General features: G+C 33.4%; 1 protein-coding gene across 2 annotated transcripts in view; it reads right to left on the bottom strand.

Annotated features, from left to right (window-relative positions):
- The window catches only part of LOC131850628 (ecdysone oxidase-like), a 67,009-nt gene that overhangs the window by 3,762 nt on the left and 35,378 nt on the right, over positions 1-27,869 (bottom strand). Inside the window, exons 5-8 of one of the 2 annotated variants that reach the window (XM_059200923.1) lie at positions 27,449-27,614; positions 26,247-26,510; positions 24,265-25,361; positions 23,302-23,413 (exon numbers count right to left, since the gene is read on the bottom strand). In XM_059200923.1, coding sequence (XP_059056906.1) covers positions 23,302-23,413; positions 24,265-25,361; positions 26,247-26,510; positions 27,449-27,614 — 1,639 coding nt within the window. Of the gene's footprint in view, positions 1-23,301; positions 23,414-24,264; positions 25,362-26,246; positions 26,511-27,448; positions 27,615-27,869 lie in introns of those variants that run through there. The other variant, XM_059200924.1, reaches the window with a different exon arrangement.

Genomic DNA, 27,869 nt, shown 5'->3' with positions numbered 1-27,869 from the left:
CATACATTACTAATCTATTAAGATATACCCATACAATGACAGTACACAAAAAAACTGTAAAAATATGTGTATAAGAATTTATAATTGTATTCCTGAGACATTGAAGACGAATAACAAAATATTATTTAAGAAGACATTACTATGGTTAAAAAATAAGGAATATTACAGTTTAAAGATTTTTTTGACAATATATAACTATCATTCAAGACACCTATATAAAAATACATTGTAAATAAACTGGCTTTAAAAAAAAAAAGTAATTCAATTGAGTTTCTTGCCAGTTCTTCTCAATTGGATCTATATACCGAACTGGACGGTAGGGAAAAAAATTATAATATAAAAACTTGACGTTCATAAGCAGCTAAAATGTCCTACATGAATAAATGATTTTTGAATTTGAATTTATCGACTAGAGAGATCCTATTTAACTATTATTATTATTATTTTATATACATATATTTTATATATCTCCCTTTTTACAGGGATAATACATTCAAATACCCCGCGTGTTTGAATGTATTACCCCTGTAAAAAAATGCCTTAGCCAAGAGTGGATGAGTATTATTTTTTTTTTTTTCAAAAATTCCTCCCCTCTTAAGGATAGGAGATGGCAATTTATTATTATTATTATTTCTCATATATAGTATAGTTAATTATGTATAATTTTTAAACAATACTATTTTTGCATGCCATTACTATAGCAGAACAAATGATACTAAACTTTCATTATCATCTTTTATACTGTGTTTTTTGAGCAAATAAATTATTATTACTATTATTATTATTATATAAATACACGTACCCAGTTACACGTTTATTTTCCACTTATGAACATATAAATCTTTTAGTGCCTATTAAATATAGGACAAAAAACTTATATAACTTTTGTCACGGTTATTCACAATTGTACGCAATATTTATTTATTATATCTTTCAAAAACGTTTACACCAACACAATCTCATTGTATATATATAATTCTAAATAAAACTATATATTTACATATAATATCTTTAGTCGAGGTGATACAATGCGTGTTTTGCAGTATCAATGATGGAACGTAGAAAAAAACTAAGAAAGCGGGTAGACTTTATGATTTGTTGCCTGGATGAAGTCGGATTTCAACGATAAGGCCGCCCATTGTTGCCACTTTCTCTTGCTCATTGTATGTTTATACATATTTATATATTAGTACATAATAATGTATGTAAATATTTGTTTTATTTTTCTATGAGGAATATATAAAGATTTTTTTTTATTTTATTCGGCATAATTATTTACGACCATCGCCATTTTGTTTTCATTTTGTTTATGACTATGGTAATATCCTATTCATAGCTAATGTAAGATATTGAAATATATATCCGTGGGGTCCTAGCGCTATAAGACTTTTCAAAGAAATAACGAAAAGGTCAGTCGACATTACAGAAGACCGAAGAGCTGGCAGCTACCTCGGATAAAGAATTAGTCTAGCTATTCATAGAGGGAACGCTGCCAGTATCTTCGGAACTTTGCCTAAAGGGACCCCTTTTAATAATATATTTTAGTTATTGTATTATATTTTTTAAACTTTTTAATTTTAGGTTGTAGTTGTATAATTAAGTTATGTAATTGATGTAATTAGTTAATAACTCAAGTAATTTTATAATACAATTTTTTGTTGTGTTAATTGTTTTTTTATTAATAAATTTCGCATGTTTATTTTAATCAACTACCACATTCGTGACAGATATTGAAATACAGGTTCTTCATGTCTTCTATAACGAGCTGTAATTTATCTGCCCATCTACTGAATCCCTTAGATAAATAGATAGATAAATCGTTTATTTAATTGTTATCTGTAATTATAATAACCCTGGACAATCCACACAGGATCCCCAAGCTCCTTTTGTAAGTACATAATATATAGAATATACCCAGAACAACACAAATAATAATTTTCGTGAATACAAATGTTTGCACTGTGCGAGGAATCGAACTGGCGACCATCAGAATTTGATTTTGGAAAAAGTGACAAATAGATAATTATAATGAAAAAATATTTCTTTTAATTATGTTTTTTTTTCTTTTGTGAGAAATCTTTACCCTAAGTATTACGTAAGCACTATCAGGGGAGGGTTACTTTGCTTATTTTAGATAACATGGGGGGTAGGGGAGTCTATATGATGACTAGACTAGACGTCATCGGTAGTTATTTACTTTTTTACGTGAATGGCAACATTCACATAGTCTTTGCTAAAAAAAAACATATATTAATTGAAAAATGTGTACGTAAGCATGAGAAGAGGGGGTAAGAGCTTTGCTTACTTTTTCTGACAAGGGGGATGAGGGGGTAAATAATTGTAATAGGTAAAGCACACTTATTACGTAATACTTGAACGGCCCCTTCGAGAAAGGTAAACATTTCTCACAAAATAAAAAAAAATTACATATAATTAAAAATAATATTTATTCATCACAATTTGTTTTCAACATCAAATTTATTCATCACAATTTGTTTTCAACATCAAATTTATTCATCACGATTAATATAGTTTGAAATTAATATTAACCTCAAAAACTATCCATTCCCAAAGATTAGGTACACTGTGCTGATTGCTCGATTGTAGATTATACCAATATTTGCCACGAATCCTTATCGATGTGTCACGAAATAAGTGATTGAATTGAAAATGTACCGATAACAACCACTAACAGGTCAATGTCAGTACATACAGCATGTGTTTATGAAATTATACATTACCAGCTGTGAATACAACTTCGTAAGCAAATTACGCTCAAAATTAATCATTACATACTATAAAACAAAGTCGCTGTCGCTGTCTGTCCGTCCCTATGTATGCTTAAATCTTTAAAATTACGCAACGGATTTTGAATCGGTTTTTTTTAATAGATAGAGCGATTCAAGAGGAAGGTTTATATGTATAATATGTGTACACCCGTGCGAAGCCGGGGTGAGTAGTTAGTTAAATATAAAACTTTTTTTGTAAACATTTTGCAACAAAACAAACATTATAGTTAGTTAGTAGTACCGGGTAATTTGCACGCTTTTAGAAATAACAACCAAAATCAAATTCTTAAAATTACGTAAAATGTTGCCTCGGTAAGTATATTGCAAAAATTGATTTTTTTTAGGGATATATAATAAAAAAACCGTGGACAATTAAGGACAAATAAAAAAGGACACATTGCCATCTAGTCCCAAGCTAAGCAGAGCTTGTGTTATAGGTACTAGAGAATTGATATAAATATATAGATACAGTTTTTTTGTAATGAAATTTATTTATTCCATCCATTACTAATATTCATAATTTTTTTAATAACATACATATATAAATAAATAATGTTGATTTTTACAGGTGAAGTATTTTTTAGGTTTCATTACAAACAAACATCAAGACATACTTTTTATGATATTATTTATTATAGATATGATATGATAATACCGTTTAATCCCTATTTTTTATATTGTTAGGTACTTTTCAAAGTGTAGGTCGTACAATGATTGTGATAACAGGTCAGTGAACCCGCCGCGGTGAAATATTTAATCATTTTATTGTAAGGACTATCAACGTAATAAAGCCACATGTGAACAATGAATATAGAAATACAATGTACAAACCACAAAAACACTGTTTTATGACTCACTAGCTACTCACCCCGGCTTTGCACGGGTGTACACCTATATAAACCTTCTATAAACCTTCCTGTTTAATCACTCTATCTATTAAAAAAACCGCATCAAAATCCGTTGCGTAGTTTTAAAGATTGAAGCATACATAGGGACGGACAGACAGCGATAGTGACTTTGTTTTATACTATGTAATGATTTTACCAACGGCGGATCGAAAGTACGATGGCCTAAGCCGAGGTTCGAACCCCTAGCGGTGCCCTCAGACTAAAGTCGTATCCGTCAGGCGGGAGTTGGCCTTCAGCCGCTCCATAAGTCCTTCCTGGTTTGGAGTGCCATCTGCACTCGCCCCCTAACGTCTGGTGAAGCTGTAAAGGCCAGCTGCGGCCAACAGTATTAGAGTAGTCCGAAAAAACTGCATATAGTATATGGTAGACAAGATTTCTCATCACTATACCTACAGTTAATTCAGCTAGTTTATAAATAAATTAATTACCAGCGAGGAACTTACCTATTTTCCAAGCGGATGACGTGGTTGTATTGAAGTAATCTATACATATAAATAAAATTGGAGCGTCTGTTTGTAATATTGAAAAAACCGTTTTTTATTACATGCGTATGAATATAAATACGGTACATACACCAAAATAGCATTTTTTACCATTTTTGTCTGTCTGTCTATTTGTTCCGGATAATCTCTGAAATGACTGGACCGATTTTGACGGGACTTTTATTGGCAGGTAGTTGATGTAATGAGTAACTAAGCCTACTTTTATTTTAGAATAATAAAGTTAAATACCACGCGGACGAAGTCGCGAGTACAGCTAGTCATTATAGTATATATAGTATAGTATAGTATATATAATACAACTGTGTTTGAGTAATTTATTCAATAATTAACTTATGTACACACAGCACTAGTTAGAACCAACCATCTTTCACTGGCGGTGAACTTGTAAAGACAGTTTTTTAATCACCAATTAGTAGCAGGTAGCTGAAACAATGACGCGCCCCACTAAATTATATTTTATTTATATGTAATCCATAAGCTTATATATTTTATATTGGTTTATTAGTATTTTTATATATTTGCATATGAATGTATTAGTTTTCTGTGTCTATTCGTTATAATTATTGTTTTTTTTCTTTTAATTAATTATTAAATTGCACCACCTTATTATCCCTGATCACCGCGACTGTTGACTGGTAAAGAATGCCATCAGGCATTAAGTCTGATATGTATACATTTCGTTGTGCAAAAGAATAAATAAATAAATAAATAAAACGTTTTACTTAAAACAGATATAAATAGACTTGTTTCTTATTCAAATAAACTCAATATAAGCACTTTTAAATAGTCACTTTTAACCGAACCGATAAAAGGGCGATGTTAATATAAAAATTATAATTTCTGGACAATTAACACAGCGCCATCTGGCCCTAAGTTAAGCAGAGTTGTTCTTATGGGTTCTAGATAACTGATAGAAATACATTTTATTTGTATAAATACATATATAATATACATTAAAAAACTGTTGCGAACTCTTTTTTACACTTTTATTATTATATATGTTTTTTATAATAGACTAGCTATGTATGCACATGTATTATACATACCGTCCTCTTAAGGGGGTCTTCCTATGTGATGGGTTGAAAAAATCGATTTTTTTTTTTTTTCATAAATTGCTCCCTTAACATGTCTAGAATACGGTAGTAAAGCGATTTTAGAAAATTCGAAGTCGTTTTAAAGATACAGCAGGTAAAAGAAAGAGCGGTTCGGAGCGGTGAGTTGGCAGTTAGAGACCGGGCCTATTGTGTACCGTCGGCTTTATACCTGGCCTCCCTTTTATTAATATATTTGTTTATACAAGTTTAAGATAAAACCAATAAAGGAATAGGAGGAAAAGGAGCAGGTAAACTTACTGATAAAGTTATCCAAGAAATTACAAAATTCTACGGATTAGCAATTCGACGCCATCCAGATTCGCTTGAAGATATGAGAAAGGAAGTTTGGGCAACGTACTATCACAAATGTTCTTCTGATGAAAACCCTCAGCATCAATTTTGTCCAGAAGGCGAAGACAGTTGGTGTAAATGGCGTAAGGCTGAAGCTAATAATGAACTGGACCAATTTCATCACGATAAACCACCTCTAATTCCGCAAGTCCAAGAAGCTATCAAACCGGTTTTCGAAGATTTATCGAAAGACGAATTATTAATTCGTTGTTTAGGAGCAGAGACACAAAACAATAACGAATCTTTGAATTCTTTGATTTGGACTTTCGCTCCTAAACATCTTCATTCTGGTCCCAAAGTTGTTGAAATTGCTAGCTACTTAGCAGTTATTATCTTTAATGAAGGTTTTCAAGGTATTTTAAAAGTTATGTCGATTATGGGATGCCCTGTTGGTCGTGAAGCCCAAGCGTATGTTGAGAAACGGGATGAAAAGCGAATCTTACGCTCTGAGCGGCGCGTAAGTGATGTCGTTAAACAAGCCAGGATTGACTCAAGAGCTGAACAATCTGCTTTAAAAGAGTTTCACGAGGAAGAGGAAGGAATACTCTATGGACCAGGCATCGCCGATTGAGAGTAAGTTGATATTTTAATAGTTTTTAACGGACTTGAAACTTTAAACGCGTTTTTCTCAAAACTGTGTTTTTCAAACTTTCCTCCATTGTATCTCAGAAACGGCTGGACCGAATTACTTGAAATTTTTACAGGGCACACTCAATATATGTAAACGCATGGAATGAACTATTATCAATCGAAAATTTTCAAAACTTCGATTTTTTTATAGCAAAAAACAAAAAAAAAAAAAACGCCTAATTTGCAACTTTTATTTCAAATGTCTATCAAAAATCCAATTTTTTTTATATTCATTTGATTATAGGTCATTCCGTGCTTTTAAGCCTACAAATTAAAACGCCGTGTTTTTTTTTTTTTTCAGATAAGCCGATCAGCCGGAATCGTGGAGGAAGTGGGAGCTCTTTTTTTCGAGGCGGGGGTGTTCAGAGCGCTGTAACTCTAGTTTGACTGAATATTTTTAGCTGAAATTTTATATTTATACTGTCCAAATATGTTAATAAATGATAAAAAACTTGAAGCTCTAAATATTTACTGGTCGTAGAAAAAAAATCCTAAAATATCCCTAAAAAACAGGCCGTCACATAGGAAGACCCCCTTAAATCACTCTATCTATTAAAAAAACCGCTTCAAAATCCGTTGCGTAGTTAAGATTTAAGCATATAGAGGGACGGGCAGACAGCGACATCGAATAGAATTGAATAGAAAATCATTTATTCAAATAAACTTACATTGAAGCACTTTTGAATAGTCATTACATTTTTTTTAATCTACCGATCGACTTTGTTTTATACTATGTAATGATATACTATATTGTTTTATATATATGACATAAGTGAATATATATTCTGCGACTATATCGGTGCCTTTTTCTGTGCTCGACTCGTTTTGATCTCCTTCCTTCACAAACACCTAGGTATACTGTAGGTGCAAATAGTATGTATTCAAACCCAGAACCGTTTATTCACATAGGACCTTTCGTCCTCGTAAGTAGGTCGTATAATAATAATAATAATAATAATAATAATAATAATAATGTATTTAGTATCAGGCATATACATAATGAATCCTGATATTAGCCGGAACAAACAGACAAACAGACAAAAATTGTAAAAAATGTTATTTTAGTGTATTTTTTTTCTTTCTTTCAGCATATATTTGTCCACTGCTGGACGTATGCCTCTTGCATAATTTTCCACTTCAGTCTGTTTGTGGCGTGTCTTGTCCAGATATATATAGATATCATCAAACCATCTGGCAGTTGGTCTGCCTACGCTTCTGCTTCCCATACTAGGTCGCCACATTACGGATCTGTATGTCCATCTGTTGTCTTTGCTTCGGCATACATGACCAGCCCAACGCCACTTTATTTTATTTTAGTGTATGTATCGTATTTATATTCATATACATGTAGTATAAAACGGTTATTTCAATATTACAAACAGACGCTCCAATTTTATCTTATATATAAAATTCTCGTGTCACAGTTTTCGTTTCCATACTCCTTCGAAACGGCTTGACTGATTCTCATGAAATTTTGTGATTATTGAGTAGGTCTGAGAATCGGCCAACATCTATTTTTCATCCCCCTAAATGTTAGGGGTAGTCCACCCCTAAATTTTTTATTTTTATTTTAAGGCAAAACAACGTTTGCCGGGACAGCTCATTTATATGTATAAATTAGATACATTTGAATGTTAATAAATAATAAATACTTACATTCTCAGAAAGCACCACCCAGTCCATTCACTGGCCTTTTAAAATCTATGTTAACTTAAATATTAAGTACAATTGTTATGAGTTGATTGTATATAACAATTTCAACTCAACTATTGCCAACAATTTAATAACAATGCGCTCTGACAGATTGCAGAGCTATCTCTTATCTGGTGCGTTATCTGATAGCCGATAGATTTTACATATTATGTAAACCGAATGGCACATTGTGACCAATGAATGAGATGGTCGTTATAATAGTTTTTTTTATACTAGTGGTCGAAAATCGACCACAATAATATTATAAATCGAAAGATATCTTTGAATTAGCAAATTGTGTGTTGCTCTTTTAAATAATCCTTGTAACTTCACATTTTTCAAGTCGAAACGTGTGAATACAAACTACCAACTAGCACTAATTTATTAGGGTCAAATATAAATCTATATATATAAATATAATTTGAGTGTTTGTTTGTAATATTGAAATAACCGTTTTTTACTACATGCATATATATATGAACATACACCAAAATAACATTTTATACAATTTTTGTCTATCTGTCTGTCTGTTTGTTCCAGCTATTCTCTGAGTTCTACTCAAAAGTTAGAGAATTTTTCTAAAATAAAAGTAGCCTAAGTTACTCCTTATTATATCAGCTACATCAGGTACCTGCCAATAAAAGTCCTGTCAAAATCGGTCCAGACAGACAGACATACAGACAGAAATGGTAAAAAATGATATTGTGGTATATGTACCGTATTTATATTCAGATGCAGATATCATAATAAAACAAGATAAATATTTGAGTAAACAATTTATTTTTATATAAGACTTATTACCAAATATATTATTTATTATTGTTAGGGTTCGCATGGATATTTTCGAAAAATCTGATATTTTATATTAAAAGAAGGTAGTTTCATTATTACTCGGTATCGTTAAACTAGTTGCATATAACCCCCACTCATATCTTCTCTGTATAAAAGGGAGGGTTTTTGTAAGCCGCGGCATTCGGTCCTTGAGCACAGGATGTGCTGGTTGTATTTTAATTGCTAAAGTGAATTGTGTTAGAGACATAGTTAAATTAATGTTATTTTATTATAACACATACTTTTACTAGTACATAAAGTTGATATATCTAACATATCAGAAGTGTGAAGAACCTAAAACTTATAATTTCGAAACATCGAATGAGTCATCGCACGTCCAGATCACGTGTCACCGAAGATGCCGTAATTGAAGCTGTAGGTGCAGAAGTGGTGCAAATCGGTGCCAGAACGACATGCTGAGCGACGGGACAACGCGGGAGCATACTTAAGGTCACGTAGTCTTTCTTTATCTATATAAATACTATTAGAAATTGTGAAGAATAGAATAGAAAACCCTTTGTTTAAATGGGCTTGGTTTGGTATCTACGTTTGAATAGTTATGGCTATTTTTTTTACCGCTCTTTCGGTTGCCTTATCGCGGATAGAACGAGCAAGAGGCTTGCTCTTTTAAATAATCGTTGTGACTTTGCATTTTTAAGTTTAAATGTGTGAATGCAAATTACCAGCCAGCACTAAATTGTTAGTCAAAATATTATATACACAATAAGATTAAAACAGTTGGTAGTTATTAGAAGTCCTTCGAATGTGGTTTTACATCACAAACGTATTCTCAAAATACACAAAAGTTACATAAATTTAGTACCTTCTATCAATCAGAAAAAAAAAAAAAAAAGTGGAAGATATGTTTAAAAGGAAAAGCAGTTTTAACCTCATAGATTTATATTATTATGAAAAATTAACATTAATCAGTGTAATACTGAAGAGAAGTGAGGCAGTAGTCTAATGTTGACAGATCCATTGACTACAGACCTTTGCAATCGTAATGTATTAGATTATGTAGCGAAGTATGTATTACTATTGCAGCAACAATGTTGACAGATCCATTGTTGAAGTGAGGCAGTAGTCTAATGTTGACAGATCCATTGACTACAGACCTTTGCAATCGTAATGTATTAGATTATGTAGCGAAGTATGGATAACTATTTCAGCAACAATGTTGACAGATCCAATGTTGAAGTGAGGCATTAGTCTAATGTTGACAGATCCATTGACTGCAGACCTTTTCGATCGTAATACATATATAAGATTATGTAGAGAATTATTGAGTCGCTTTATGAAAGTTTTTCAAAATAAGTTAATACTTTTACGTATACACAGAATGTGTGGGTATATATTATATTGAGAAGTAACAGTGAAATCGGCTGCTTTTCTCCAATAATAATATTCCGTAAGATAATAGATTGTGGTAGTAACGAATATAGACTATATCTTAGAATTGATATATTATCTAACCTTGTGTACTGTATAAGCTAATGACTTGTGTTGCGGGGTAATAATACGATGTTGTCTATTGAGATGATGTACATATATATACTACAGATGATAATAGACTGACAATGTGTACATAAAAATATTGATCTTATATACTAAATGACAATAGGAAAATGTAAGGTGGGGTGACACAGTTTAGACACAGCAGTGCTTAGTACACAATATTGAATTTGTCTTACTAGACATTGTCAAAATGCAATTATTATTTTGATGTATCTAGGTAACTTTGTCCCATATCGTTTCTGGAATAACAGTAGACTCTATAAAGTCTAGAGATTCGTTGGTAAATTTGTATTGGTATTGAAATGAGAACACGTTTTGTTTTCTCAAAGTTTGATCCATGTTTGTTAGTCGTAAACTAGTGCAAGAGATGCAGTAACGCACTATTTACCTCGCTATAATTGTGTAGTAATTAAGGTCGGATTTCACCAAAGAAACTGATCACGTTTAGTTCGAACTGAACGCCATTAAAATATTTAAACGTGTTCAAAGCTTCATTTTGCATTTCACCACTACAAATTTCGCTAAACACGTTTATAAATTCTGAACGTCTGATTTCCTACAGTTAACTCTTTAAATGCATTTAAAACAGCTGTCAGTTATTAAACAGTAATCAATCCAATTTTTAACATTGTAATATAATGTAATAAAAATAAAATTGCCAGTAGTTTATTATAGGTAAAGGTTGTTGTTTTATATTTTGTAGTCGACACTTATTAAATTAGACTTAGTCGAGTACTTATTAAATTATAATTTATTAGCCAACAACATTCAATCTTAATACAAAAAGTATAACACTATTATTACATCTACCTTATTTTAACAAAATGTTCAAATTCAATTATTTACTTGTGAAGTACAGGTAACAAAAATCTTTGAAGAAATAACATGTTTCACTGTCTTCTGCAATTAGGTGTGCAAAAATAATTTTAAAAAAATAAGGGAGGAATATATTATCGAATTACAATAAATTTACAATTATACAATACATAAATATATACAAGATGACGATTACTGATTTAAAGTGTTCATGAGTGAATAATGAACTCGTCTTGACTTATTTCAAACAGTGCGGTCTAGAATTGTGATACTCGTATTTGGATAGTAGAATTTATATTTCAGATATTATTATGGGATATTAGAAAGAAACGAGTGCTTAGTGCTTTTTGATGGATGTAGGTACGGACAGCCGGGAGAGAATTAAGCGAAGACATGTAAACTATGATATTGTGAAATTAGAGGAGAAAAGATAAATCGGATAGTACCTATTGTTAACAGGTTGATGTAGCTTACTATTTATATATTCGTACGCAACAGTTTGTTTCAGGAATGTAATATATTTTATGATTTTACTAATAAAGTTTCGGTATATAAATTAGTTTATTATTAAATAGATTCTGTGGAAGACAAAGTACATAAGCTTTGAAAATGTTATTGAGGCACAATTATGATACACAGACAGAAAAGATTATTATGAAAGAGATTTGAATATTCTGGAAAATTTTATGATGACCTTGGCAATGTGACTATTAATAGGCTACATCAGTTTTCCGGTGTATAGAAATTGTTTCCCACCAAATACAACCGCTAAATAGCTGGGATAAGGCCGGAGTAAATTGGTATTATGAAGATAGCACTTCTTTGCTTTTGCGGAGCTTCCGATTATATTCTATGAATCTACTGTACTGTAAAGATGCATGGCGACTTCGTATAGATGTGTCAGGAATACCTATGTAATGTTATTAATGCCAGTTAATCATTGCACATGTAACTAGGATTGAAAATGACATGTCCGTATGTCCTGGGGTGAACAGTGATTCACAAGCGCAATGTTTAATATATAGGAAGAAAAGGAAATTTATATAAATAGCAATGATTGAAAAGATTGTCGAATTGAAGATTCATATTTACGGGTGTAAATAATACATGGAAGGACCTATTTAACATATAAATGGTATAATTGTGACCGATGGGAGTGTATGACGTCACACAATGAAAAGAAAAATGAATAAGCCAAGAACCCAGTGATAGTAAAAGAATGATAGATATATGTATACAATTGTTACTTATATGATAAGGAAGGGCACAACATTCCCTTAATACGAACATGTGACATGGTAGCTATTATTGCACTTAGAACGTGTTGCGTTGTGAAGTTAAAACTATCAAGGATTCTTTTGCGGATGTAATCTATGGTATCCAGTTTTGACGATAGTAGATATTCGTAGTCAGTGTGGACGAGCTGGTTTATAAGCATGGATAATAAACTACTTTATAATAGCATATAGAATGTAAATAAGTAGTACCACATGTTCTAAGTTGTTTTAGCAAGCCCAAAAGTAAGAGCCGACTGTTGCCGCAGATCAGATGCTGACGTGTATTCACAATATTGCTCTAAAAGTGAACAATGATACTACTAGTGGGAGTGATGAATTAGGATACATAGTTTTTATGATCGCCGAGAATTTTCTTGAAATTTAGTAATACTGATATTAACTACACCTGTAATTATTGTTTCAGATCGACTGTCTGTAATTATTGGATTGTCTGATTGGTGTTCCGTTTTTACGAGAGCATCGAGCGTTGAAGCTGTTGACCATATTTGCTTCGAATGGTATAAGAAGATATAGAATAGTGTATTCTATATTAGTCGATGTCTAATGAAATCTCACAAATAAATCGATGAATTAGTGGGACAGCTTGCCTGGATAATCGATCGTTCCAGTAAATAGCCACGCTGAATAATCGATCGTTCCAGTAAATAGATGCGCTGGATAATCGATCGTTCCAGTAAATAGATGTTCTGGATAATCGATCGTTCCAGTTATTGGCTGCGCTGGATATTCGATCGGTCCAGCAATGCCTGTAAATGTTCGTTTTCCGATTAATCGATGGTTCGGATCATAAATGCCTTTTAATAGATGGTTCTTTTACAGATAATATAAAATTCGATTTCTAGATATTAGTCAATATTTTATAGTATTGTATACAAGTGTATAAGTTTACCTGATATATTCATCTTGTTCTAATGTATTATAAACAGTTGTATACACATGTCATGTATTTGTTATAATTAATAAAAGGTAGACTAATTAATCGAGATTCGTAAATATTTTATGGTGTTGAAGTTTATGTAATATATTAATTTCGTTCTAATGAATTATAAACAGTTGTTTACACATCTAATTATGTTCATAGATTGACTCTTCTATATGAGTTTATATTTTTTATATTCTATATGTATTTTTTATAATTTATAATAGGTTGAGTAATTAAGTAAGTTTAAGGAGCAGGACATTGTCGACTACATACGGACCAGGAGTGACCTGACATTGAGGGTGGCGCGGCTGGAGTGGAGTCATAGCGCGAGTCTCAAGGCGTTTGTGGTACGAGTTCCCACCAACATGCTGACCACCTTCATGAGGGGGGACTGCTGGCCGAAGGGTGTGGTCTATCGGCGCTGCCGTGGCAGATTACCATCATCAGTGCCGTGATCACACAGACAATTTATATTTCTTTCTTATAATTATATTATTCATACGTATGTTGGTCTGTAGGGTGTTTATAATATGGGCATTAACTGCCTGATTTTAATTAATTAATTAATTTCGATCTCATTTTTCTATGATTATTGTACTTGCACATTTTTTTTTTAGTCTGTTTCATTAATTTGTGGTGATAATGTCGTGGCCCACAAAACTCCGATTGTTAGGGTTGCACCAGGCATCGTGTGCGAGGACGCACACATTGTCAGGATGGTCGATTGTTAGGGTTCGCATGGATATTTTCGAAAAATCTGATATTTTATATTAAAAGAAGGTAGTTTCATTATTACTCGGTATCGTTAAACTAGTTGCATATAACCCCCACTCATATCTTCTCTGTATAAAAGGGAGGGTTTTTGTAAGCCGCGGCATTCGGTCCTTGAGCACAGGATGTGCTGGTTGTATTTTAATTGCTAAAGTGAATTGTGTTAGAGACATAGTTAAATTAATGTTATTTTATTATAACACATACTTTTACTAGTACATAAAGTTGATATATCTAACATTATATTATACTACAATCAATATACATACATATATATAAGGTGTAGAGAACATCGTTTTTTTTATATACCCCTTATTTAGCAGTGAATTCGTATCTAGTACCCATATAACTTTTTTTTATTCTTTACTAGCCACTCGCCCCGGCTTCGTACGTACATGTATTATACTATTAAAAAAATCGCTTCAAAATCCGTTGCGTAGTTTTAAAGATTTCAGCATACAGAGGGACGGACAGACAGCGACAGGGGTACCACTCCGATCGATCCCCCGTCCAATTCAAACGGGGACCGATATTACCGACCGACCGACTGACCGACGGCCTGAGCCGAGGTTTGAACCCCTAGTGGTGCCCTCAGACTAACGTCGTATCCGTCAGGTAGGACTTGGCCTTCAGCCGCTCCATAAGTCCATCCGTAGTTTTGGAGTGCCATCTGCACTCGCCCCCTAACGTCCGGTGAAGCTGTAAAGGCCAGCTGCGGCCAACAGCATTAGAGTAGTCGGAAAAAAAACAGCGACAGGTACTTTATTTTATACTATGTAATGATTGCACAATAAAGAGTGTACAAGAGCCGAGCTTATTGCCATATACCAGATTTGAATCAATTTATACTTTTGACTATCTATCCGGCGATGGAAACACCGACAACAAAAATTTATCCGACAGATGGCAGTAAGTTCGCTCCATTCTATAATGATTCAAACATTCTCAGCGAAATCAATTTCATAACTACCCACATTGGCCCAGATTAGGTTTACGTTATATATATGTATGTCATACACAATTATACATATATATATATATATATATATAAACACCTCTTTGGGCACTTTGTTGATCACGCCACAAGCCAAACACTTGCTGATTCCACCTTTTGCACTGAATAACTTGACTCCTATCGCGTATATCTCAGTCGGTATGGCAACGTCGCATTCTATTTTGCGATGTGGCCATATATATTCGTCGATAGTACGATATACTCGACACATTTTTTACTAATAATTCGTGCATGACTGGCTCCGAACGGCTAAATTTTTGGTATACACAAAGACTTTTTGGCTCTGAATATATTTCAAAAATCAATTAATTATGTTGATCACTTTATATACTCGTCATTACTGCGATACTTATTTTCATCCGAATATATATAGATACCGTAACGGTCTATCAATTATGAATTTATTAATTTACTAATCTAGATATTTTATATTCGCAATGCTCCATACATAGTAACTCCACCGTTACAGGGGGGAGCACCGTACACCGCACCCCGCGCACACAAACAAATTAGATATTTTTTGAATACACAACGACTTTTTGGCTCTGTATATATATTTCAAAAATCAATTAATTGTGTTGATCACTTTATATACTGGTCCTTACTGCGATACTTATTTTAATCCGAATATATATAGATACCGTAACGGTCTATCAATTATGAATTTACTAATCTAGATATTTTATATTCGCAATGCTCCATACATGCAAGCTCCAGCAACGGTGGAGGCAGGGGGAGCACCGTACACCGCACCCCGCGCACACAAACAAATTAGAATAAATTAAATTCATAAGATTATTTATATATTTCGACTGCCTCGGTGGTCACACCGCTTTACATCCGATGGTCGCGGGTTCGATTTCTCGCACGGTGCAAACAATTGTACTCATCGGTCATCGATTGTTTTCATCGGTCTGGGTGTTTTATATGTATATTATATATGTATTTACAAAATAAAAATATCTATTTATATCAGTTCAGTATCAGTCTGTGTTAATTGTCCAGGGCTATTTATTATATTTTTTATAAACAGTTATCTTTTTCCATCGCACCGCTCGCTATCGACAGTGAATTCATAGAAATGTCACTCTAAAAACAAAAATAGTTTTGTGTTTTGTATTTCAAATACTAAATGCAAAATAGGTATTTTCAAAATACTTTTTCAAAATAAAGTACCTTTTGAATTTTTGTCCAAACCTCAGATATTTTAGGTATATCAATCATTACATAGTGTAGTATAAAACAAAGTCGCTGTCGCATCTAACAGTACATAAATAAAGAAAGAAGACTTTTTGGCTCTGATACCGTAACGGTCTATCAATTATGAACTAAATAGTTGAATAAAACTGAATAAGCAGTTGCTCCACTCTATAGGTACTGCGTCGTCGTCGTATGCTGTTCATTTTTTCACTCGTTTTGGCGCCAAGAGAGGGTCACATAGTCGTGGTCAAGTTAAGAACTTATAATTTAATTTTGATAACAATAGATACAAGTAAAAAGTAGGTATTATATTAATGTACGTAAGTACTGTACTTAAAAATATTTATTCTTTATTGTACATTTGAAAAACTTAACACTTAAGGACTTGTACATACTGCCATTTTCTCTTAAAGACATCCAGAGAAGCACTATTAATCAAATACGCGGGGTGCACCGACCTTTGACCTTATAACAGCTGATTCGCGCGTAACGAATTACATTGCTATTTTTTAGTATTTTATAGTGGATATTTCACTATAAAATATTATTATTTCTTTAGATTATGACGTAATAACATAGTTTACATGATTTTAAGGGAAACATACGATAAAAAAAATTCCCGTAAAATGTAAAAGATAAAAAATGGTTATTGTTGGTTATCCTTAAGAGATAGACATATACCATCACGGACTTTTTTGTTGACCTTATATTGATACATCTCAAAGCACTAGACAATACGCATTTTCATTAAACAGTAGTGTATTTTTATTTATTTATTTAACTTTAATGCACAAAAAAATTTGTACATGTGGTGGACGTAATATCTTGCCGCGTTAATTACCAGGCAACTATGAGTGCAAATAAGAAATGTCAAAAAAAGATATATAAATACAAAGCAAAAATATAAATTTTTATAAAAAAATAACAATATACATACATAAATATATATGTAAATATAACCCATAAATGTATAAATATTCTATATAAATAAATACATAATGATCCGATAATCAAATTATAAGTACAGTCTCAAATTGAAAGTAAGAAAAACAGAAAATATAGACAGAACTATAGGGATATATCAGAAAGATGTGAAAAAAGGAGAAGGACAGTAAAAAAGTTAGAAATTTAAATAATGTTCCCGCAATTTCTGTTTAAATGAATTTATTACATTATTATATATATTAGGCATACGACTAGCCTTGTGACTGTTACTTTTTTTTTAATCTATACATCTATACATGTAAATAAAATTGGAGTGTCTGTTTGTAATATTGAAATAACCGTTTTTTACTACTTGCATATGAATATAAATACGGTATATTTTACAAGTTTTGTCTGTCTGTCTGTCTGTTTGTTCCGGCTAATCTCTGAAATAGCTGGACCGATTTTGACGGGACTTTTTTTGCCAAGTAGCTGATGTATATAGTAACTTACGCTACTATTATTTTAGAAAAATAAAATAAAATTTCACGCGGACGAAGTCGCTGGGGCCAACTAGTCTATAGATATACCGAGATTTAATGTTTAAGTTGCTATTATGTTGTTGACAAAATTTTACTGTAATGTTACTATTACGTTATCCTACACAATTTGTATTATTTTGGATGAATAAATAAATAAATAAATAATAATCTATACATATAAATAAAATTGGAGTGTCTGTTTGTAATATTGAAATAACCGTTTTTTACTACATGCATATGAATATATATAAGGTGCATATACCAAAATAACAATTTTTATAATTTTTGTCTGTCTGTCTGTCGGTCTGTTTGTTCCGGCTAATCTCTGAAATGGCTGGACCGATTTTGACGGTACTTTTTTTGGCAGGTAGCTGATTTATAAGGAGTAACTTAGGCTACTTTTATTTTAGAAAAATAAAGTTAAATTCCACGCGGACGAAGTCGCGGGAACAGCTTGTTTTTAATAAAAACGGTTTATTTGATAGAAAAAACATCTTTTTTGTGGTACTTGAGAATGTTGAAGCCTGTTGTTTGTAATATTGAAATAACCGTTGTTTACTACTTGCATATGAATATAAATACGGTACATACACCAAAATAACATATTTTACAATTTTTGTCTGTCTGTCTGTTTGTTCCGGCTAATCTCTGAAATGGCTGGACCGATTTTGACGGGACTTTTTTTGGCAGGTAGCTGATGTAACAAGGAGTAACTTAGGCTACTTTTATTTTAGAAAAATAAAGTTAAAAACCATGTGGACGAAGTCGCGGGAACAGCTAGTGTATAATATATTAGAGATACCTACGTGTTTTTTTATTGATGATTAGCTGTACACGGGATTTCGTCCGTGTGGAATTTCACTTTATTTTTCTAAAATATAAGAAGTTAAATTGTCGGTAAGTTAAGTTGTCGGTAGTCTAGCGATTTATCTAGCACACCGCTTTGATTCCTGCTTGGTGGTCGAGGGTTCGATTCCTCGCACGCTGCAAACATTTGTATTCATGAGTATGATTGTTTGTAACGGTCTGGGTGTTTTCTATGTATAGATAATATATATGTATTTACGAAAAAAAATCTTTGTATTTATATCAGTTGTCTAGTACCCATAACATAATCTTCAGCTAGCTTAACTTGGGTCTAGATGAAGCTGTGTGAATTGTCCTGAGATTACTATTATTACTATAATAAATCTTTTCAAATCAGCCGATGTTTATTTTTGCCATAATACGTGCTGTTACCATGTGATAATATTACGTACGTACTTATTACTGTTTTAAATGTGATGCGTTCATTATTTACATTTCCTTTGAATTAAAGACAAATGTATATATATATATATATATATATATACACTTGCTCACTTAGTTGATCCAGCCACGATCCGTAGATATTGCTGATTCCATTATCTCTCTCTTTCTACCACTATAACGGTAGCGTGGCGGAACGGCAACATGTTGCCGTTCCGCGTTCTACCACTATCTTTGTATTCTAATATGCGATGTTGCCGTTCCGACCGAGACCATGCGTTGTTGCCAAATGTATTCGTCGATAGTAGTAGATACCTATACTCGATATATATTTTTTCAACAATTTCCTGCAATAGTGAATCCGTATCGGCAATTTTTTTTAAATGCACAAAGATTTTTTAGCTCTGAATATATTTAAAAATCATTTACTTGTGTGTTGATGAATTTATATACTAGTACATGAAGTACCTAATACTTGTTTTGATTTGAATAGGTAGCGATATTATGAATTTATTATACGTAATCTAAAAATTTTGACGAAATAAAAGTAATTAGTTATCTGTTAACCTTGACTTCATGCTGGCACCAGTATTATCAGATGATGAACATACTCTTCGAAAACTTACAGCAGAAATATCGTGTTTGGACTCATTAGATAGGTCTCGATGAATAGAGTTTAAAAAACTTAAAATAAATGGTAAATTAGAAATAACGTATAAAAACACCCTACGCAAAATTCAACCACTTTATAACTTAATAATAATAATTAGGAAAAGAGCAAAGCTATAAATGCACTGAAAGTAATTGATGCCTTCTACACAATATTTTCAGTATTAAACAACTCTGTTTGTTCAGTAAAAGTGTAAATACACTGGTAACCTTTAATCCTATTTTATATGCAAACATTACATATGCAAACCCTAAAGTTTTATTTCAGAATGGCCAGTAGTTTTGAAGAAATAAGTCTTTGAAATTGTACGTGTAACTTATATATATACTAGTTTTTTCACCATAACAAGCAACACCAATATGGCCTAGTTAGTAGTGTACCTGTGTACCAATACCACATTACCACACAGACACTCCGAGTTCGAATTTCTTTCCGTCCGTTTACTTTTATTATTTATTTTTTTGTTTTTTTTTTTAATTTAATATTTTAATAATCAATTTAATTTATACGACTATTAATTTATAATAAAAACGTATGTAGTTAAGCATTAAATTAATTTTACTAGTTAGGAATGTACCTGTGTACCAACTTACCACACAGCCATCCCGGGTTCGATTCCTACCATTGGCTTTTTTTTATTTTTTTTTTTAAAGTAATATTTAAAATTAACTATTTAATAATTAAATGAATTTAATCGATAAAAACGTCGTTAAGTATTAAATTAATTTTAAGTGATATTAACTATTATATTATGCATAAAAAATATTTTGTGATAATAAAGAAAATACATTTAAAATGTTTTACTTGTTGTGTTAATTATTTATAAGATCTTACTATAATTGTTAGCTGCTTTACAATTTAGAAAGTATAATAGGTAATGTAAATTAAAGTTAATTTAATACTTAACAACGTTTTGTTCGATTAAATTCATTTCATTATTAAAATAGTTAATTTAAAATATAAAATAAAGACAAAACAAAAAAAAAATAACAAAAAAAAAATCGGTGGCGGGAATCGAACCTTGAGCGTCCGTTTGGTAAGTTGATTTGAAATTCAAAGGCTTATTTCTTCGAAATTACTGGTCATTTTGAAATAATACTTAGGGTTCGCATACCCTTATCGGATACTACAACTACACGGAGTCTCGTCAAAATAAAATATCTAGGTTAGGTATAATAAATTCATAATTAATAGACCGTTACGGTATCTGTATACATTCGGATCAAAACAAGTACTATGAAATAAGAACGAGTATATAAATTGATTAACACAAGTAATTGACTTTTGAAATATATTCAGAGCCAAAAAGTCTTCTTTATTTATTTATGTACTTGTTAGATGCGACAGCGACTTTGTTTTATACTATACTATGTAATGATTGATATACCTAAAATAAATAAAATATCTGAGGTTTGGACAAAAACTCAAAAGGTAATTTATTCTGTAAAAGTATTTTGAAAATACTTATTTTGCTTTTAGTGTTATAGTACTTTAAGTGTTATATTTTAAGTAACAATGTTTAATTATAATTAATACTACTGCACCAACACTCCGATCGTGCAAAAAATTTTGCTGTTTCATTATTTTTTAGTTTAATTAGTGGTCTACCTAAGTCCTGGGCTAAGCGGGGGGAGAGTCATGACCCCCCATGACTCCCAAGATCTCCATGACGCTCCCCCCTGGATCCGCTGTTGCGTCTTCTCTTCATTCGCTCAGTACGTTGTTACAAAAGGAAAAATTCCCGTCCAAAAAATAACAAGTATTGAGTTTTGATCTGGAGTCACGTTACTCCAGACTGATTTCTATAAATATTTAGATTAGATAGACTATTATTCTTGAAATACTAGCTAGACAATATTAAGTTACTGTAGCCATAATGTAGTAGCCCAAACGTGCCAATGAGGAAGCCCTTGGCAAATGCTGCACCCTGATTGGCCCGTTTGAATTGGATCAAGAAGTGGTCGTATGCCAAAAAGGTGGATTTGTATAAAATCGTGTATAAATCGCTTAATTATTATTATTACCCGTCGTGACAGTTGTGGCTCAAAACGGATCAACATTTATATATGGTCAGCTGGCATTAGATCAACAAAAGGCCTCCGGATCAACAAGTGAAAATGGATCAACAAAAAACTACCTATACGGCACGTCTGAGCCACAAAGTGCCCAAGGGGATATTTATATATATATATATATATATATATATATATATATATATTGTAATTGCATATTGTAACATTTATTAGAAATAGAAATAATCTTTATTCAAATAAACTCATTACAAGCACTTTTGAGTAGTCATATTTTGATTCTACCACTCATTCGGAATGCAGATTCATCACAAGAAGAATGAGCAAGAAACTTGTGAGTTGCTCTTTTTAATAGATGTTTTTTTTATATAAGTAATTACAGTATAACAAGTAAGAGGCATGCGATAATCAACATAGAAATCGCTACGCACTCATTATTAGTGTAATCAGATAATATTGTCAGTGCTATGGATTTTAGGTTTTTCTATAAAAACATTATTATCGTTAACGAATTCTTCAATTTTATAGTAAGCTTTTTTGCAAAGGAAGTGTTTTATATGACATTTAAATCTTTTTTCAGGCAGATATATATTTGAAAAGAATACGAGCTGCGATTCTTGTCAGTTCTTCTCATCTCGAAATCATTCCGAACTGACGGTATATTTGATATATCATAAGAGTCTGTAATAGACCTACATGAATAAAGATATTTTTTAATGTATCAACATATGTATACACTTTATAGTAATTTATAAAAATAATTTACATTAATAATACAGTAATATTTTATTTATAAATGCATATGTTTTAATACCAATACTAGCTGACTCGCGCAGCTTCGTCTGCTTCACACTTACTTGACATTTATCATTATATTTCGCTATATTTACATAATATCTCTTTAAATTATAGCCTATGTGTTATTCTGATGTATAAGCTATATTACTGTAAAGTTACATCAAAATCCGTTCAGTAGTTTTTGCGTGGAAGAGTAACAAACATCCATACTCACAAACTTTCGTGTTTATCTATCTACTATAAATATATATAACTCAAAGGGAACTGACTGACTGACATAGTGATCTATCAACGGACAGCCCAAACCACTGGACGGATCGGGCTGAAATTTGGAATGCAGGTAGATATTATGACGTAGGCATCCGCTAAGAAAGGATTTTAATTAATTCTACTCCCAAGGGGATAAAATATAGGATGAAAGTTTGTCAATCTTAAACCGATCGGGGTGAGACTTTGCATGCATAAAGCTACTATGACGTAGGCATCCCTTAAGAAAGGATTTTGATAAATTCTAGCCCTAAGGGGATAAATTAACGCGAGCGAAGCCGCGGGAAAGAGCTAGTAATATTATTAAGACTAAAATAAGATTATAACATGATATTTTCAAATGATTCTGCGACTGTAGCGTTTGCCGGAGGCGAAAAATTGTTAGTAATAGAGCCTATTACCAACAATCAACCAAGTACCCTAACAGTTTCTCCACGTCTCGCCTGGAAACCACCATGGTGTATGACGACCTGACCGGAACGCTCACCTATGACCGGTGGCAGAGGCCAAGGTACCCGAGCAGGATGCCCCCCTCGGACATGCCGGTGCGGCAGTTCACAGACGTTACCAGCATCCCTGCAGCAGGGACCTCGTAGTACCTGTCAGGTAGGAGCATACATTAGTGGAAAGTCGAGGAATGGCATACCGGCTCGAGTTCCACCCAAATTTCCATTGAAACTTGGACAATTCCTGATGAATTCACCACAATGACTGACCTGATTTCATCCACATTTTAATATCCACTGGTGCCCCGCCAGCGTATATGAATACATATAAATAAAATTGGAGTGTCTGTTTGTAATATTGAAATAACCGTTACATGCATATGAATATAATTTTTTTTTACAATTTTTGTCTGTCTGTCTGTCGATCTATATATTTCGGTTAATCTCTGAAATGGCTGGACCGATTATGACGGGACTTTTTTTGACAGGTAGCTGATGTAATAAGTAGTAACTAAGGCTACTTTTATTTTATAAAAATATAAAAAAAATTTTAGAAAAATAAAGTTAAATTCCACGCGGGCAAAGTCGCAGGAATAGCTAGTCATTAATAAAAACACATTCATTTAAGGAACCGCAAAATTATACATATATGTAGCTCTGCCCGCGGTTTCCTAGATGTTCTTCTGATGCATAAGCTATGTTAATGTAAAGTTTAATCAAAAACATCCATACTTACAAACTTTCGCTATTAATATTATAATAGAATACAATTATATCTCAATATAGTGAGTTTTTGTATCTTGCTGTTAATTTAATACAGGTCTCGAATCTGCTACCCATAACGGTAAAGCAGTATTAATAGTCAAATTATAGGTTACAGAGACAGGAATGTAGTCTTCAGAAATGGCAACACATAGCATCCATGGACGTCCATGTATAGAAACGACGAGGGTCAACTTCGATCAGGTCGATTACAATGTCAATAAATAGAAAAAAATACAGACCTTATTTTCCATCCATAAGAATTCTCCACCGAAATATAGAATCCGGACTCCTTCAGCAGTAGGTACTTCTGCAGGTCCTGGAACTGGCTGCTGGTTACGTTCAGCGGGTACACGTTGCAGATACCCGAGGTGGTCTGGCTGGTAGAGCTCTGGCCTGGCGAGTCCCTACCTACTAACACCACCTTCAGGTCCTCACCCGTCGAGTTCTTCGCATGCAGCTTTATATTCAAGAACTGATCTTCATTTTCGATCAAGGTCTTCGTAACCACGCAAATGATTAACGTGTCCTGACAATAGAAATCGCAATGGGAGATCCTCGTCGTTCTGTGCTCGGGCGACAATTTGTCTGAAGGATTCACTTTCAGGCATGACCCTCCAATAAAACTATCTTCTAAGCACACTTCGAGACACTCCAGCTCATCAGGAACATATGCTAACGTATATGGCTTCGACAGTCCCGTGTATCTCGACAGACTCGTACCTGATAAGATTTTATCATCTAGTTCACGCCGTTTATAATCTCCTTCGCGTATCACCAGGGTATCTGATGCCAAACTATCATTTCTTTCGGGTGTCATTCCGGGATCTAAAGCCAGATTGCCATCTTTTTCTCGTCGCGCTATGTGTTTTGATATCAGATTGTTATCTGCTTCGATTCTCGTTACGGGATCTGATACCAAATTGTCATCTATTTCGCCTCTCACCGCGAGATCTGCTGACAGATTGTCAACTGCTTCGTCTCTTTTTCTAGCGGTATCCTCTAGCGCATTATCTTCAGCTTTTGTGTCTGATTCGAGATGTTTCAAGTCACGTTTAAACCTTTCTGGAACAGTTTCCTCATAAGATTGCTCAATAGCAATAAATTCGTCAAAATTATTTGTTTCGCTACTAATTTTGAAAGAATGCAACTGTTGACGACTGTTCAGGAATGATTCTTGGTACTTTATTATGCCTGTTGCATCTCTAACTGTAAATTTCTGTGAGATGGTGTGGACGTCGTCAGGTGAGGACAGGAGGAGGTAGCCGTGAGGGCCGTGATTTGAGTTGGGCTGGTACTGCATGTGTCGTAAATTATACCATGGTACAGGGCATATCACCTGTGACGAATAAAGTATCATTGAAATACAATGCAAAAATGTTTAAAGCGAGATGTGATAGTGCAATTTGTAATCTTGCCTACTAATGTCATCGTCCGGGGGGACGTGGAATGTTAGTAATGTGGACTAATGGTGCCATTGCTAGCAATGTACCATGTCAGATCGACCTCCACGCGGTTCCACCTGGGAACCATCGTGATACATTCGCGGTGAATTTGTCACGTTGGGCTAACTGATCTGACTTCATGTTTATCTTATCATTCTGCACTGGTGCCCCGCCAGCGTAAACCGTTAGCGCAGGAGGGTGAACCATTACATTATCATTTAAAAAAAAAAGTCATCGCCCAATGGTCGAAATTGGATCATAATTAATTTAAATTATAAGTTTCAACATTTAAGGATCTATGGTCATAGACTATACTTCTATGTGTGTTTGTTCAAATGGTAGTGCTGTAACATGTAACCTCAATGGTAAGTTTATAATATTTTGACGTCAATCGTCACTCTACTTCTTGTATTACAATTTTATTAATGTCTACGTGTTGTTTACTTTAATAATATTTTTAGCTCTGCTTAGCTTAGATCATTGATTCCCAAAGTGGTCTATATCGACCCCCAGGGGTCTATGACAAACTGCAAGAGGTCTACGACAGCGGCCATCCTGTTGTTTTTACTTTGTTTTTAACACTAAACTTTACTACAGTTAGAAATTACCAAAAAATCAATACCTGGTAAGGATTGGGGGTGTACCCAAAACCGAAAAATGTGGCAAGGGGTCTACGAAACACAAGAGTTCTCTGATCTAGATCATGCTGTATGAATTGTCCAGGGTTATTACTATTCAAGAAATGTCAATTACATATACAGTTAACTTGCGTTACATACCTCTCCGTACAATCTTCTTTTTTTTCCTTGACCTCTACAGAAGGAAGTCTGGAATGGCAACGTGCAAGGCAATCTCGTGTTTAGGAACGGCCAAATGCTGCCCCACAGGGCGCGGTCCCTCAACAGGAACTGATCGTAGACCTCCAACTCATCAGATAATGCGACAGAATTGAAATCTTTCGGGTCTTGACTCATCGCCTCATGGGTCCAGGCCGGAGCGAAAATTGCCAATGAGCATCCATAGGTATACGCCACTTCTATGGCCTAAAATTGCAGGAATAGAATATAAGTTGCATGATGAACAGGGCCTTCTTCCCCACTAGGCACACTGGGCACGTACCTAGGGCCCGCGATGAATTGGGGCCCCCTAGTCTAGTGTAGTCCCTATTCCATTACCAAACGATAACCGATAGCTACTCTACTCTTGCCTGAAAGTCATTTAAAATTTTGTTTTGGCAAGGTGCATCTCTCTTTAGAGATGAAGTCAGATCTGAAGAAAGTGAAATAAAAAATTGTTATTATTCGAACAAAACAGTGCCTTATTACTTTGTTTGCTTTATTACCCAGGGCCTCTAACAGGTGAAAGACGGTCCTGATGATGAAATAAAAAGACTACCGATAAATTTGTTCAAAACAGAGTTAAAAAGATGTCTGATTAATAAATCTTTTTATTCTGTCGATGATTATTTTAATTCATGAAGGAATCGATGATTTAACCCAGAAATTTAATACTGAAGAACAAAAAATGTATCTCTCTCTTATATAGATAGCAAATGGACACTGTTAATTTTGCATACCAGATTCTGGTGAAAAGTGTGATTCAAAAATTAAAATTTTTAAAATCCTGTAACCACTTTTCAGGCAATATAAAAATAAAAAAAATAGGGGACAAGAATTGAAGGATATTCTTAGGAGCGATGGTTTTCATCTCCTCGGGAGAGAGTGTAAATTTCCCAAGGGAGATATTTCGTTTACGCATGAGTGGGCTACAACCACATAGGATGTGTAGTGGCGTTTCCTCTTCAGTTTGGCAGAATCTGCAGATTTTTGTCGTGCATAGGCTTAGGTAAGCCACATGTTTATTCAACTTGCAGTGTCCTGTGAGGGCCCTACTAGGAGATACAAGACTTAAATAACAAATAAGTGAACACTATAATGTCCGTATTAACTGGATGGAGAAAAACCGTTCGATTTGTGTGTACCTGCTGTACATTGAACTGTCCGCCCCCGTAGAAGTTCCTGCCCCACACGTCTATGCCGATGTAGAGGTCTGTAACGCGATCACCAGCCGCCACCACACTCGACCTCACGTCGGACTCCTCCCATGAATAATTCGTGAATAAACCATCGCAAGCGTCGAAGAAATCTCTGCAAAATTACAACACCTATGATAATTCATGTAGGTCTATTACAGACTCTTATGATATGTCAAATCTACCGTCATTTCGGAATGATTTCGAGATGAGAAGAACTAACAAGAAACTTTCTATTTGGAGATATATATATATATATATAAAACAAAAAGTGCCGTGATCACACAGACAATATTATTGTATTAGTTTTTAAATATTATACATATATGTATGTTAGTCTATAAGGTATTTATAATATGGGCCTAGTTGC

Source organism: Achroia grisella, unplaced genomic scaffold, assembly GCF_030625045.1.
Source record: "Achroia grisella isolate CSIRO2021 unplaced genomic scaffold, CSIRO_AGI_Agris_v1 utg778, whole genome shotgun sequence".
NCBI classification, from domain to species: domain Eukaryota; kingdom Metazoa; phylum Arthropoda; class Insecta; order Lepidoptera; family Pyralidae; genus Achroia; species Achroia grisella.
Note: the sequence above shows the minus strand (reverse complement) of the source record. Positions and strands in the feature narration are given on the sequence as shown.